Source organism: Taurulus bubalis (assembly GCF_910589615.1).
Source record: "Taurulus bubalis genome assembly, chromosome: 7".
Classification (NCBI taxonomy): Eukaryota; Metazoa; Chordata; class Actinopteri; order Perciformes; family Cottidae; genus Taurulus; species Taurulus bubalis.
The window spans coordinates 28,611,704-28,626,703 of record NC_136595.1 but is presented as its reverse complement, the minus strand read 5'-3'; the positions used below and the strand labels follow the sequence as shown (position 1 = coordinate 28,626,703).

The following is a 15,000-nucleotide window of genomic DNA, read 5'->3' as shown; positions in this document are numbered from 1 at the left end:
GGGGATTGACAGGGCATGCTTTAGCTACAAGGTGGTCTAACCTCATGCTGCATATCTCTATCGCTGCTCTATGAAGAGCTGTGATGTGAAATATTTGCAGCATTTGTCATTAATGATAATATTGAATTATGTCCCAGCTCTATGAAAACTAACCGTCCCGTGGAGGATTTCAAACCGTGAACCAAAAACTCGATTTCACGTCCTCCTCCCTGTGATGCCCGAGCGCTCGCTGTCAGAGACGTGAACCCCGAGAGACAGAAGGAGGTTGGTTCTGGGCTCCGGTGAGTAAGCGAGGCCCGGTGGGAGGACCGGGCTGTCGGCTGCTCGGCTCAGAGTTCTGCTCTCAGACGTTCTCACCGCCTGCCAGGCAGACACCGCCAGCGACAACGACAACGCTGCTGGAGCCAGGAATAGATCTCAGAGAGGGGTCTTCATCAGGATGCTGCTGGACAGAAGCTTCTGTAACCTGCCGGAGGGATCCAGTGATCTGGTGATCCAGTTATATGTAATCGTGTGATCTGGTTATATTGTAATCCAGTGATCGTTATCTAGTCATCTGGTGATCTAGTGATCTGGTTATATGATAAACATGTGATCTGCTATATGGTAATCCAGTGATCTGGTGATCTGGTTATACGATAAGCATGTGATCTGCTATCTGGTAATCCAGTGATCTGGTTATACGATAAGCATGTGATCTGCTATCTGGTAATCCAGTGATCTGGTGATCCAGTGATCTGGTGATCCAGATAAACACACAAACTACACCGACGCTTCAGTGGAGAAAGAAGCAGAGCCAACTAAAAATAAAAGAGGCTAGAAATATATAAATACTCTCATTTCCTTTACAACGAGCTGCAGCTCAGCCCACACGGGCTGAACCGGGTCAGAACCACCTTCAGAGAGGGAGAGAGAGGGAGAGAGAGAGGGAGAGCGAGAGGGAGAGAGAGAGAGAGAGAAAGAGGAGGCGGTACAGAGACCGTCTCACTGTAGGTTCACTAGACCAGTACCTTTATTCAGTGATGTTTACCCCTTAACCAGCGCAACATCTTTTTGGATGAAAAAAATATCTAATACAAAGCGCTGTGCCATCAGTGTCTGATTTAATATAGAATATATAAAATTCAGTTTTACTAAAACCTTTATAGGTACCCCTTACAACGTTGGGTTAGTTAGCTGCTTGACTCGTTTAGACATGTCAAATGGACCATATGCTCCTGTAAGGTGCTGCTGGGTCACATCAGAGGCTCTGCTGCCGATTCATGGGAGTACGAGCACATGGAGAGTGAGGAAGACCTCCTGATGAAGAGCTCAGACCCTGTTCTGGGGGCACCTGGGGTTCATAACTATTTTAAAAGGATTTTTGAATGGATGCTAATTATAAATACATTTTTTACAAATCTCACGTACGCCCATTGGAGAACCACTGCACGAGACCCCTTGAGAGGCACTTTGTATATATACTTACCATGTTGACTTCTGACACCATGTCTATATTCGCCACGTCGATGCTCATCCCAACAGCCACCGGCGCACCTTGAACACAAGAATAAAGTCCATTAAATGTCTTTAAAACACGAGAATAAAGTCCATTAAATGTCTTTAAAACACGAGAATAAAGTCCATTAAATGTCTTTAAAACATAAATAAAGTTCATTAAAGTCAATAAAACAGCCGGCAGATGAGAGCCATGCGGGGAGCCTTTAGGGTGCTACACCCTGGGAGCCTTTAGGGTGTTACACCCCGGGGAGCCTTTAGGGTGCTACACCCTGGGGAGCCTTTGGGGTGCTACATCCTGGGGAGCCTTTAGGGTGCTACACCCCGGGGAGCCCTTAGGGTGATACACCCTGGGGAGCCTTTGGGGTGCTACACCCCGGGGAGCCCTTAGGGTGCTACACCCTGGGGAGCATTTAGGGTGTTACACCCTGGGGAGCCTTTAGGGTGTTACACCCTGGGGAGCCCTTAAGGTGCTACACCCTGGGGAGCATTTAGGGTGTTACACCCTGGGGAGCCTTTAGGGTGTTACACCCTGGGGAGCCCTTAGGGTGCTACACCCTGGGGAGCATTTAGGGTGTTACACCCTGGGGAGCCTTTAGGGTGCTAAACCCCGGGGAGCCTTTGGGGTGCTACACCCTGGGGAGCCTTTAGGGTGCTACACCCTGGGGAGCCTTTTGGGTGCTACACCCCGGGGAGCCCTTTGGGTGCTACACCCTGGGGAGCCTTTAGGGTGCTACACCCTGGGGGGCCCTTAGGGTGCTACACCCTGTGGAGCATTTAGGGTGTTACACCCTGGGGAGCCTTTAGGGTATTACACCCTGGGGGGCCCTTAGGGTGCTACACCCTGTGGAGCATTTAGGGTGTTACACCCTGGGGAGCCTTTAGGGTATTACACCCTGGGGAGCCCATAGGGTGCTACACCCTGGGGAGCATTTAGGGTGTTACACCCTGGGGAGCCCTTGGGGTGATGCACCCTGGGGAGCCTTTAGGGTGCTACACCCTGGGGAGCCTTTGGGGTGCTACACTCCGGGGAGCCTTTAGGGTGCTACACCCTGGGGAGCCTTTTGGGTGCTACACCCCGGGGAGCCCTTGGGGTGCTACACCCTGGGGAGCCTTTAGGGTGCTACACCCTGGGGGGCCCTTAGGGTGCTACACCCTGTGGAGCATTTAGGGTGTTACACCCTGGAGAGCCTTTAGGGTATTACACCCTGGGGAGCCCATAGGGTGCTACACCCTGGGGAGCATTTAGGGTGTTACACCCTGGGGAGCCCTTGGGGTGATGCACCCTGGGGAGCCTTTAGGGTGCTACACCCTGGGGAGCCTTTGGGGTGCTACACTCCGGGGAGCCTTTAGGGTGCTACACCCTGGGGAGCCTTTTGGGTGCTACACCCCGGGGAGCCCTTGGGGTGCTACACCCTGGGGAGCCTTTAGGGTGCTACACCCTGGGGGGCCCTTAGGGTGCTACACCCTGTGGAGCATTTAGGGTGTTACACCCTGGGGAGCCTTTAGGGTGTTACACCCTGGGGAGCCCATAGGGTGCTACACCCCGGGGAGCCCTTAGGGTGATACACCCTGGGGAGCCTTTAGGGTGCTACACCCCGGGGAGCCCTTGGGGTGCTACACCCTGGGGAGCCTTTAGGGTGCTACACCCCGGGGAGCCCTTGGGGTGATGCACCCTGGGGAGCCCTTGGGGTGCTACACCCTGGGGAGCCTTTAGGGTGCTACACCCTGGGGAGCCTTTAGGGTGTTACACCCTGGGGAGCCTTTAGGGTGCTACACCCCGGGGAGCCCTTGGGGTGATACACCCTGGGGAGCCTTTAGGGTGCTACACCCCGGGGAGCCCTTGGGGTGCTACACCCTGGGGAGCCTTTAGGGTGCTACACCCCGGGGAGCCCTTGGGGTGCTACACCCTGGGGAGCCTTTAGGGTGTTTCACCCTGGGGAGCCCTTAGGGTGCTACACCCTGGGGAGCATTTAGGGTGTTACACCCTGGGGAGCCTTTAGGGTGTTGCACCCTGGGGAGCCCATAGGGTGCTACACCCTGGGGAGCATTTAGGGTGTTACACCATGGGGAGCCTTTAGGGTGTTACACCCTGGGGAGCCTTTAGGGTGTTACACCCCGGGGAGCCTTTGGGGTGCTACACCCCGGGGAGCCCTTTGGGTGATGCACCCTGGGGAGCCTTTAGGGTGCTACACCCCGGGGAGCCCTTGGGGTGCTACACCTCGGTGGGACACGTACCTCCAAAGTCCGGCCGCAGTCGGATGTCGTATCCCTTCAGCAGCTTGTCCACCGTGTCTTTGACGTACGACATGTTCCCCGGTTCGTTGACGCTGAAAGACAAACCAGGTTTTATATATCTTTTTTTTGCCCCGACGTTCCCGCACGCTTTCTTGATATTCAAGTTTAAATTCTCATGACATTTTGACATAAATCAATGAAATTAAATAACAAAATAAATAAAGACATATTTTCTGAACTGTTTGAAGTCTCAGTTTAACCTAAACATACTTTATTTGTTTTAGAGAGATGGTTTGAGTTCAGACCGGATGAAATGATTTAGACCGGATGAGATTGGATGGCGTCTACCTGCCTGCCTTCCTACCTACCAACCCACCTAGCTGCCTGTCTTCCTACCTGCCTGTCTTCCTACCTCCCTCTGTCTTCCTACCTGCCTGTTTTCCTACCTCCCTCTGTCTACCTACCTGCCTGCCTGTCTACCTTTGTGTCTGTAGTTAATTACACATCACAGCTGACTAGGATGACATGTGGTGTTCCTCAAGGCTCAATACTGGGGCCTCTTCTGTTCACATCTACATGCTGCCACTGTTCACACTATGAACAACAACACAGTGTGTTATCATTATGCAGACGACACACACATCTACATCACTATATCACCAGGGGACTATGATCCATACAAGGATTTCAGGTGAGTGCTATTTATTGGTGTGTATTTGTAGTTGTTGGTGTGAAGAAGAGCTAGCGGGTCAGCCAGGTGAGAGTTACCTGGTGTCGTAGATGGCAAACTGCTTCTTGTTCCCGTCCACAGCGTTCCTGCAGACACAAAGGGGAGGAGTCAGTTTACTATTCAAACACAAAGGGGAGTGGTCAGTTTACTATTCAAACACAAAGGGGAGGAGTCCGTTTAAAAAGTATAAAGCACCCTCATGATGGAGGAGAAGAATGAAGATAAACTGTGGAGGCAACCTGGACCCTGAACCAAAGACGGGTAAATCAGGTCTGTCTACCTGTCTGTTTACCTGTCTGTTTACCTGTCTGTCTGTCTGTCTGTCTACCTGTCTGTCTGTCTGTCTGTCTGTCTGTCTGTCTGTCTGTCTGTCTACCTGTATGTCTGTCTGTCTGTCTGTCTGTCTGTCTGTCTGTCTGTCTGTCTGTCTGTCTACCTGTCTGTCTACCTGTCTGTCTGTCTGTCTACCTGTCTGTCTGTCTGTCTACCTGTCTGTCTGTCTACCTGTCTGTCTACCTGTCTGTCTACCTGTCTGTCTGTCTGTCTACCTGTCTGTCTACCTGTCTGTCTGTCTGTCTACCTGTCTGTCTACCTGTATGTCTGTCTGTCTGTCTGTCTGTCTACCTGTCTGTATGTCTGTCTGTCTGTCTGTCTGTCTGTCTGTCTGTCTGTCTACCTGTATGTCTGTCTGTCTGTCTGTCTGTCTACCTGTATGTCTGTCTGTCTGTCTACCTGTCTGTATGTCTGTCTGTCTGTCTGTCTGTCTGTCTGTCTGTCTGTCTGTCTGTCTACCTGTCTGTCTACCTGTCTGTCTGTCTGTCTACCTGTCTGTCTGTCTGTCTACCTGTCTGTCTGTCTACCTGTCTGTCTACCTGTCTGTCTACCTGTCTGTCTGTCTACCTGTCTGTCTACCTGTCTGTCTGTCTACCTGCAGACCAAGTTGACTTTATGTCTTTTATAGACACAGGACGTTGCTCATAATGAAATACAGATGTGTGGCAGTGTTGTGTATGCTGAAGTATCATAGTTTATATAGATTATATGCTGATTATAGTAATATTATAGTTCTTCGCCTTCAGATGCACTATTGGGTTTTCTTGCAGAGCTCGCAGCCCCTCAGAGGGGGCGGGGCTAAAGGATGTCCGGTCAGCACAAGTGTTGGAGGAAGCTGTTCGTTCCTCTGCAACCTTTTAATCGCTCAGGGGCCAAATAAACCTCGCTGACTGTGGAATTAGTCCACATCTTCATCATCTTCATCTCTCCCTCCCTCTCTCCCCCCTTCCTCTCTTTCGCCCTCCCTCCCTCCCTCTCTCTCTCTTTCTCTCCCTCCCTCTCTCTCCCTCCCTCTCTCCCTCCCTTCCTCCCTCCCTCTCCAGATGGAGTGGACTCTGCCGTATTGAAGCCAACGCTCAGCTCTCAGTGAGATCTCTGCGGCGCCGAGAGAAGTTTGATGCGCATCGTCTTGTGTGGTAAGCAGAGCGCTGATATTCAGTACAGTGATAGTGAGAGGAGGAGGAGGAGGAGGAGGAGGAGGAAGAGGAGAGGGGGAGGAGGAGGAGGAGGAGGAGGAGGAGGAGGAGAAGGAGGAGGATGAGGAGGAGGAGACCTGCATCGCGATACTGGAGGTACTTTCTACTCTGAAGCGATGTGAGCGCTGGATGAAGGATGCAGAGCAGCCACAGGGAGCAGAGGACCTACAGCTGGGCTTGTGTGGATATGATGTGATATGATATGATGTGATATGATATGATGTGATATGATATGATGTGATATGATATGATGTGATACATGATATATGATATGATAGTGTGTGATATGATATTATATGACAGTGTGTGCAGCTCAGTCTCGTAGAGGAGCTTCAGGAGTGAGACTTTGCATTGTCAGCTCATATCTGTGCAGATGTTGCTGTTTAGTGTCCGTTCACACACACACACACACACACACACACACACACACACACACACACACACACACACACACACACACGGGTCTGCAGAGACCAACGTTAGCGGCGTTATCAGTCGCTCAGTGAGAGACGAGCTCAGCACCTCTGGACTTACAGCACAGAACAGAATGGATGAACTCTCTGGTCCCAGGAAGCGTGTGTTCCAGGGATGGGCGATGGGATGCGCTGCAGCTGTGCCATGAGGCGTCTGTGGCTCTGTGTCGGGCTCCTGAGCATCAGCTGCCGTCTGAGGTGAGAACCTTTGACCCTCCGAGTGGAGACCGTGAGGCTTCATGTGCTCTCTATAGGTTTCCCTTTGGAAGCTGCTCTCTAAGCTGCGTCTCGTTGCAGCCTCTCCCAGGACGTGACCGGATCTCCCAAAGAGGCCGAGCTGAACGACAACATCACCATCTTCACCCGCATCCTGGACGGGCTGCTGGACGGCTACGACAACAGGCTGCGGCCCGGCCTGGGAGGTAGGACATCAGTAGAACCGCTCCACTGATGGCGGGCCAGAACCCAACATGGCCCTCCACCAACGTCTTAGGGGGCGTCGCCCTTTCCTAATCACCCAGGACACCGAGCGCTGCACCTTAAGGTGTTCAGGATGAAGACAGGCGTGTTGGAACGTCGTCTTCTTCTTCCACGTGAGGAACACGAGGCTGTTTACGCCTCTAAGTGAGGTGGAATGGCTCTGAGCGGCCGCGACCTTGAGGAGGCCGTGACCTTGAGGAGGCCGTGACTTTGAGGAGGTCTTGGTTCTCGTTGTAAAACCCCTCAGTTGAGTCTGGTCTCTACAAGAGGAGGACATGTTTTTATCCTACAGCTTTTAGCTTCCTCATGTTTCATGGAGTAGACCTTACACACATTGTTACATTATTATATCGTCAACTCTATTAAAGTACAAACGTTGGGTCGGGTTTCACTTTGTGTGCATCATGTCCCGAGCGGCTCTGATAGCTTCAGGGTGTCGAGGCAGTGTAGGACATTCAGCTGCTAAATGAAGAATAAAACTCACTTTATGAGGCTTTAATACAAAAGTAAGGATCAACTGTTTCGCATTTGGTCAAAGTGACGAAGCAAAAGTGTATAAAAAGTGAGAATGGCTCAAACAAACAGGACTTTCACCCATTGGTCGTTGGTCGTGTCCCGTGACCTTTGTTACATAACTTTAGGTTGTTATTTATTTAAGGTGTTTGCGTTGTTGCGCTACGTTGTTTCGCTACGTTGTTTCGCTACGTTGTTTCGCTACGTTGTTTCGCTACGTTGTTGCACTACCTTGTTGCATTACGTTGTTGCATTACGTTGTTGCGTTACGTTGTTGCGTTACGTTGTTGCGTTACGTTGTTGCATTATGTTGTTGCGTTGCGTTGTTGCGTTACGTTGTTGCGTTACGTTGTTGCGTTACGTTGTTGCACTACATTGTTGCGCTACATTGTTGCGTTACGTTGTTGCATTACATTGTTGCGCTACATTGTTGCACTACATTGTTGCGTTACGTTGTTGCATTACGTTGTTGCATTACGTTGTTGCATTACGTTGTTGCATTACGTTGTTGCATTACGTTGTTGCATTACGTTGTTGCGCTACGTTGTTGCATTACGTTGTTGCGCTACGTTGTTGCATACGTTGTTGCATTACGTTGTTGCATTACGTTGTTGCATTACGTTGTTGCGCTACGTTGTTGCATACGTTGTTGCATTACGTTGTTTCGCTACGTTGTTGCACTACATTGTTGCGCTACATTGTTGCGTTACGTTGTTGCATTACGTTGTTGCGCTACGTTGTTGCGCTACGTTGTTGCGCTACGTTGTTGCGCTACGTTGTTGCGCTACGTTGTTGCGCTACGTTGTTGCATTACGTTGTTGCACTACGTTGTTGCATTACGTTGTTGCACTACGTTGTTGCATTACGTTGTTGCACTACGTTGTTGCTACGTTGTTGCATTACATTGTTCCATTATGTTGTTGCACTACGTTGTTGTGCTACGTTGTTGCAATACATTGTTGCATTACGTTGTTGCATTACGTTGTTGCATTACGTTGTTGCATTACGTTGTTGCGCTACGTTGTTGCGCTATGTTGTTGCGCTACGTTGTTGTGTTACATTAAAAACATGGCTCCATTGAAAGGACTCAATAATAATCCATATTCTCTCTATTCTTACAGAGAAGGTGACGGAGATCAAAACCAACATTTTTGTCACGAGCTTCGGTCCGGTCTCCGACACTGAAATGGTGAGAAGCTGCTTATTCTCCACTTAAACTCATTATGTTATTAACATGCAGCCGTAATCCTAATTGTTTCATCCACGTTCAATGCATTTGTATCACGGCTGATTTTAGCTGATCGGCATCTTCATCTTTCAAACTTTCATAATGCACCATAAGAAAAGAGTGAGAATAGAGAATATCCTGTTTCTTTTCTTTTTTTGATATTTGTCTTGCATATTTACAACTTTAATCTCTATTTCCTTCTTAGATTATTACCCTTCACCTGACTATATCGTTATTGTTTTTGCACCTGCAGCGGCTCCAGGAGGCTCGTCATCGTCGGGCTAATGGTTAGCGTGTATTTATTGTTAACGTGTTAATACCGTGTTGCGTCCTGCAGGAATACACCATCGACGTGTTCTTCCGTCAGAGCTGGAAAGACGAGAGACTCTGCTTCAAAGGCCCGATGGAGATGCTTCCTCTGAACAACCTGCTGGCCAGTAACATCTGGACTCCGGACACCTTCTTCCTCAACGGGAAGAAATCCATCGCTCATAACATGACGACGCCCAACAAGCTGCTGCGGCTGAAGGACGACGGCACGCTGCTGTACACCATGAGGTGAGCTCACCTGCTGCGCTATGCTAACCTGCAGCGCTACGCTCACCTGCTGCGCTATGCTAACCTGCAGCGCTACGCTCACCTGCAGCGCTATGCTAACCTGCACTGCTATTCTAACCTGCAGCGCTATGCTAACCTGCACCGCTATTCTAACCTGCACCGCTATGCTAACCTGCACCGCTATGCTCACCTGCACCGCTATGCTAACCTGCACCGCTATGCTCACCTGCACCGCTATGCTATCCACACAACAAATACAAGGAACGATATTAGAGTTTTGACCACAAAGACTAACCCAGTAGCACAGAGGCTAACCCAGTAGCACAGAGGCTAGCCCAGTAGCACAGAGGCTAACCCAGTAGCACAGAGGCTAACCCAGTAGCACAGAGGCTAACCCAGTAGGACAGAGGTTTTAACGTGTTGTTTGTTTAGTTTGTGGAACGTAGATGTGAAGGAGGACGGTTTGCTCTCAGGAAGTTTCTCATGCACCCTGTCAGTTCCTGACGAGGAGGTATCTCTTAAAAACATAGCAATCTTTATTATTATATTATTATTGCCACTTATTGTCTGTACTTTAGAATATTATATTTTCATAGAAACATCTCATTTACATCCACTTTCATGTCATCGTCTAATCCTCTCACTCACTAATAAGCTCAGGATGTTGGAGGAAATGATCCAGCGACGTTATATTTGCTTCATGTTCACAAACGCAGCGAGACGAGAGAAAGTCTTCACCTTTAATGTTCTGAGAGAAACATTCCGTGCATCCATTACTCTCCTAGATGCAGCGTTCAGTTCTCCAGCTGCTGTTTCATGCTGTGAAAGCTCATCTGTTCTGTCTTTATCGGTCACGATGATTTATTAAGAAGATAGAAGATGTCGTAATTCACCTTAAATAAACACATTTTTAAAAAAGCACTGAAACCAGGTGTCAAACCTCCGGTTCTTTAATAAAATTAAGTCTATGCTTCATGTGTTAAAGCTGCATTCTCTCTCCTGACCACCAGGGGGTGACTCCTCTGGTTGTATAGAAGTATATGCTTCATGTGTTAAAGCTGCATTCTCTCTCCTGACGACCAGGGGGCGACTCCTCTGGTTGTATAGAAGTCTATATAAATGACTCTACTTCTCTTGATGTATTCCCTCAGTAAACATTGTAAACATGAGTTTTTGTCTCAATCTCTAGTTTCAAGTCTTCTTCAATACAGCATGATGTTCATTTAGTACATTATGGTCATTTAGAGTCAAACAGACCATAAAGCAGAGGGTGCTCTAGGGCGGGGCTACAAGGTGATTGACAGGTCAACACAGAGACTATATGTTGTCTCTACATCCTCCTCAGTCCATATATGGTCACTTCCTGTTCACTGGTTGCAAAATCAAGATGGCGACGGCCGTAATGCTGAACTGGAGGCTTTAAAACGTCACCATCTGTGACTGAATTATTATTATTATAAGATGCTGTGATTCAATAGTCACTCTTTACTGTAGTTGTAGAAAAAAGAGTAATACACAGAAGGAAAAAGCAGGATACATTCCTCTGAGAAGTATAAAGTACCCGGTGTGTTATGGTCTGTAACTGAGGAGCGAGGTGATGGTGTGTGTGGCCAGCAGAGGGCAGCATCACATCACACACCAGATGAGCTGCTTGTGTTCCTGCTGAGCTTCAGCTCCACAGACACAACGGCGCCCTCTGCTGGCTCATTGCTGCTAGCTGCATCGCTATTAGTATTGCTGATTCCATTCATTACCATTAGTATTGTTATTACTGTAACTTCTTCATCACGCTACTCTCATCATAGGGTTATTCTGACTGAGGAACTCTGTTATGTCCTCCTGGTCACATGACGTCTATTGTCCTCCTGGTCACATGACATCTATTGTCCTCCTGGTCACATGACATCTATTGTCCTCCTGGTCACATGACATCTATTGTCCTCCTGGTCACATGACATCTATTGTCCTCCTGGTCACATGACGTCTATTGTCCTCCTGGTCACATGACGTCTATTGTCCTCCTGGTCACATGACGTCTATTGTCCTCCTGGTCACATGACATCTATTGTCCTCCTGGTCACATGACATCTATTGTCCTCCTGGTCACATGACATCTATTGTCCTCCTGGTCACATGACATCTATACTTCTGAGGAGAGTTTGTGATTTGCTCTCTACAAAACAAATATAATTGAATCAGCAGCTTATGGAGACGATGAAGACAGGACTGATGAAACAAATGATGTATAATCAGAGAGGATGATGATGATGATGACTCCCCTGCCTCTCTCTCAGGCTGACCATCTCTGCAGAGTGCCCCATGCAGCTGGAGGACTTCCCCATGGACGCCCACGCTTGTCCCCTGAAGTTTGGGAGCTGTGAGTAAACGTCTTCAAAGGAGGAGAGGGAGCGCTTCATGCTCCATAAAGGATCCTTTATGGAGCGCTTCATGCTCCATAAAGGATCCTTTATTGATCCCAATAGGTCCTCTGCATGTAACCGTCCTCAGCAGTGAAGGAGCCGTGTGTCTTCAGCTCATCACATTACTGGTCATGTGGCGCTGGAGCTGTGAGTGAGACACACACACACACACACACACACACACACACACACACACACACACACCTTGCTCACAGCTCAGGTGTCTCCCGTGACTGCTAAGCGGCCTCAGACCGTGTCGGTTTAGATCATTAGATCAGCGTCTTGAGGTAAGGACAGTAATCCGTCATTAGGCCCCGCCCACCTCGCCCCCCAGCTGACCCGGGCTGAGCCCACGTGGCCGGGCTCTCTGATGGAGATCAGCCTGCTGGAGGTAGTTAGACCGGGTTTAGATACAGTCTCCACCTGCAGACTAAGGGGAGCCAGGAGGCGTTCAGGCCGGTGGAACCTCCTGGAGGGGGCGGGTCAGTCACAGGAAGCAAACAAGGACCTTTCATTTCATTGGTTCAAAAACGTTGTTCTTATTTTGGGGAACTCGTTTTCTCATCATTGAATTTTGTTAAAAGCAAAATCTGGCAAAGTGCCACGAATACAGAACTTTAAATCATGATCCTCATCAAACATCAAATATGGAGAAGAGAAACAAATATGACGTTTAGATCATTGATAATTGGTGTTAGTGATGAAGAGCTCAGCGCTGTGAACCAGCTGCTCCTCTGGAATCACCTCATGGGCTGACCGGGGACTGCGTCCAGCTACAGTCCTCCTCACAGTCTTCATCACAGTCCTCTTCATAGTCTTCATCACAGTCCTCTTCATAGTCTTCATCACAGTCCTCCTCACAGTCTTCATCACAGTCCTCCTCACATTCTTCATCACAGTCCTCTTCATAGTCTTCATCACAGTCCTCTTCACAGTCTTCATCACAGTCTTCATCACAGTCCTCTTCATAGTCTTCCTCACAGTCTTCATCACAGTCCTCTTCATAGTCTTCATCACAGTCCTCTTCACAGTCTTCATCACAGTCTTCATCACAGTCCTCCTCACAGTCTTCATCACAGTCTTCATCACAGTCCTCCTCACAGTCTTCATCACAGTCCTCCTTACAGTCTTCATCACAGTCCTCTTCACATTCTTCATCACAGTCCTCTTCACAGTCCTCATCACAGTCTTCATCACAGTCCTCTTCATAGTCTTCATCACAGTCCTCTTCACAGTCTTCATCACAGTCCTCCTTACAGTCTTCATCACAGTCCTCTTCACATTCTTCATCACAGTCCTCTTCACAGTCCTCATCACAGTCTTCATCACAGTCCTCTTCATAGTCTTCATCACAGTCCTCTTCACAGTCCTCATCACTGTCTTCATCACAGTCCTCTTCATAGTCTTCATCACAGTCCTCTTCACAGTCTTCATCACAGTCCTCTTCACAGTCTTCCTCAAGATAGTAAAACCCTTTCACAGGGAAAACAGGAAGAACCTTCAGGAGAGCAACAGAGGAGGATCTCTCTCAGGATGGACAGAAGAATAGATGTCATGTGACCAGAATGAACAACGTAACAGAGACAAACTTTAATATCTGCATCTGCAAACCTCCGTTCTTTACTACCGGGACAACGACTTCATAGAGACACAACAACTACAAAGAGACACAACGACTACAAAGAGACACAGAACGACTACAAAGAGACACAGAACGACTACAAAGGGACACAACGACTACAAAGAGACACAGAACGACTACAAAGAGACACAGAACGACTACAAAGGGACACAACGACTACAAAGAGACACAACGACTACAAAGAGACACAAAACGACTGCAAACAGACACATAACAACTACAAAGAGACACAGGTCAACTACAAAGAGACACATAACAACTACAAAGAGACACAACGACTACAAAGAGACACAGAACGACTACAAAGAGACACAGGTCGACTACAAAGAGACACAGGTTGACTACAAAGGGACACAGGTTGACTACAAAGGGACACAACGACTACAAAGAGACACAACGACTACAAAGAGACACAGGTCGACTACAAAGAGACACATAACGACTACAAAGAGACACAGGTTGACTACAAAGAGACAGAACGACTACAAAGAGACACAGGTCGACTACAAAGAGACACAGAACGACTACAAAGGGACACAACGACTACAAAGAGACACAAAACGACTACAAAGAGACACATAACAACTACAAAGAGACACAGGTCAACTACAAAGAGACACATTACAACTACAAAGAGACACAACGACTACAAAGAGACACAGAACGACTACAAAGAAACACAGGTCGACTACAAAGAGACACAGGTTGACTACAAAGAGACACAGGTTGACTACAAAGAGACACAAGTCGACTACAAAGAGACACAGAATGACTACAAAGAGACACAGAACGACTACAAAGAGACACAGAACAACTACAAAGAGACACAGGTCGACTACAAAGAGACACAACAACTACAAAGAGACACAGAATGACTACAAAGAGACACAGGTCGACTACAAAGAGACACAGAACGACTACAAAGAGACACAGGTCGAGTACAAAGAGACAGGGAACGACTACAAAGAGACACATAATGATTACAAAGAGACACAGGTTGACTACAAAGAGACACAGAATGACTACGAAGAGACACAACGACTACAAAGAGACACATAACAACTACAAAGAGACATAGGTCAACTACAAAGAGACACAGAACGACTACAAAGAGACACAGGTTGACTACAAAGGGACACAACGACTATAAAGAGACACAACGATTACAAAGAGACACAGAACGACTACAAAGAGACACAACGACTACAAAGAGACACAGAACAACTACAAAGAGACACAAGTCGACTACAAAGAGACACAGAGCGACTACAAAGAGACACAGGTTGACTACAATGAGACACAGAACGACTACAAAGAGACACAACGACTACAAAGAGACACAAAACGACTACAAAGAGACACATAACAACTACAAAGAGACACAGGTCAACTACAAAGAGACACATAACAACTACAAAGAGACACAACGACTACAAAGAAACACAGAACGACTACAAAGAGACACAGGTCGACTACAAAGAGACACAGGTGGACTACAAAGAGACACAGGTTGACTACAAAGAGACACAGAACGACTACAAAGAGACACAGAACAACTACAAAGAGACACAGGTCGACTACAAAGAGACACAACAACTACAAAGAGACACAGGTCGACTACAAAGAGACACAGAATGACTACAAAGAGACACAGCACGACTACAAAGAGACAGGGAACGACTACAAAGAGAC

The 15,000-nt window shown here is 48.0% G+C and overlaps 2 protein-coding genes across 2 annotated transcripts in view; one reads left to right on the top strand and one right to left on the bottom strand.

Moving 5' to 3' along the window:
- The window catches only part of gabrb3 (gamma-aminobutyric acid type A receptor subunit beta3), a gene marked incomplete at both ends in the record, with an annotated part of 32,491 nt that overhangs the window by 13,860 nt on the left and 3,631 nt on the right, over positions 1-15,000 (bottom strand). Inside the window, 3 exons of the mRNA XM_079221084.1 lie at positions 1,469-1,536; positions 3,736-3,827; positions 4,504-4,551. Coding sequence (XP_079077210.1) covers positions 1,469-1,536; positions 3,736-3,827; positions 4,504-4,551 — 208 coding nt within the window. The remainder of the gene's footprint in view (positions 1-1,468; positions 1,537-3,735; positions 3,828-4,503; positions 4,552-15,000) is intronic.
- The window catches only part of gabra5 (gamma-aminobutyric acid type A receptor subunit alpha5), a gene marked incomplete at both ends in the record, with an annotated part of 15,236 nt that continues 6,818 nt past the window's right edge, over positions 6,583-15,000 (top strand). Inside the window, 5 exons of the mRNA XM_079221085.1 lie at positions 6,583-6,665; positions 6,765-6,889; positions 8,582-8,649; positions 9,026-9,246; positions 11,541-11,623. Coding sequence (XP_079077211.1) covers positions 6,583-6,665; positions 6,765-6,889; positions 8,582-8,649; positions 9,026-9,246; positions 11,541-11,623 — 580 coding nt within the window. The remainder of the gene's footprint in view (positions 6,666-6,764; positions 6,890-8,581; positions 8,650-9,025; positions 9,247-11,540; positions 11,624-15,000) is intronic.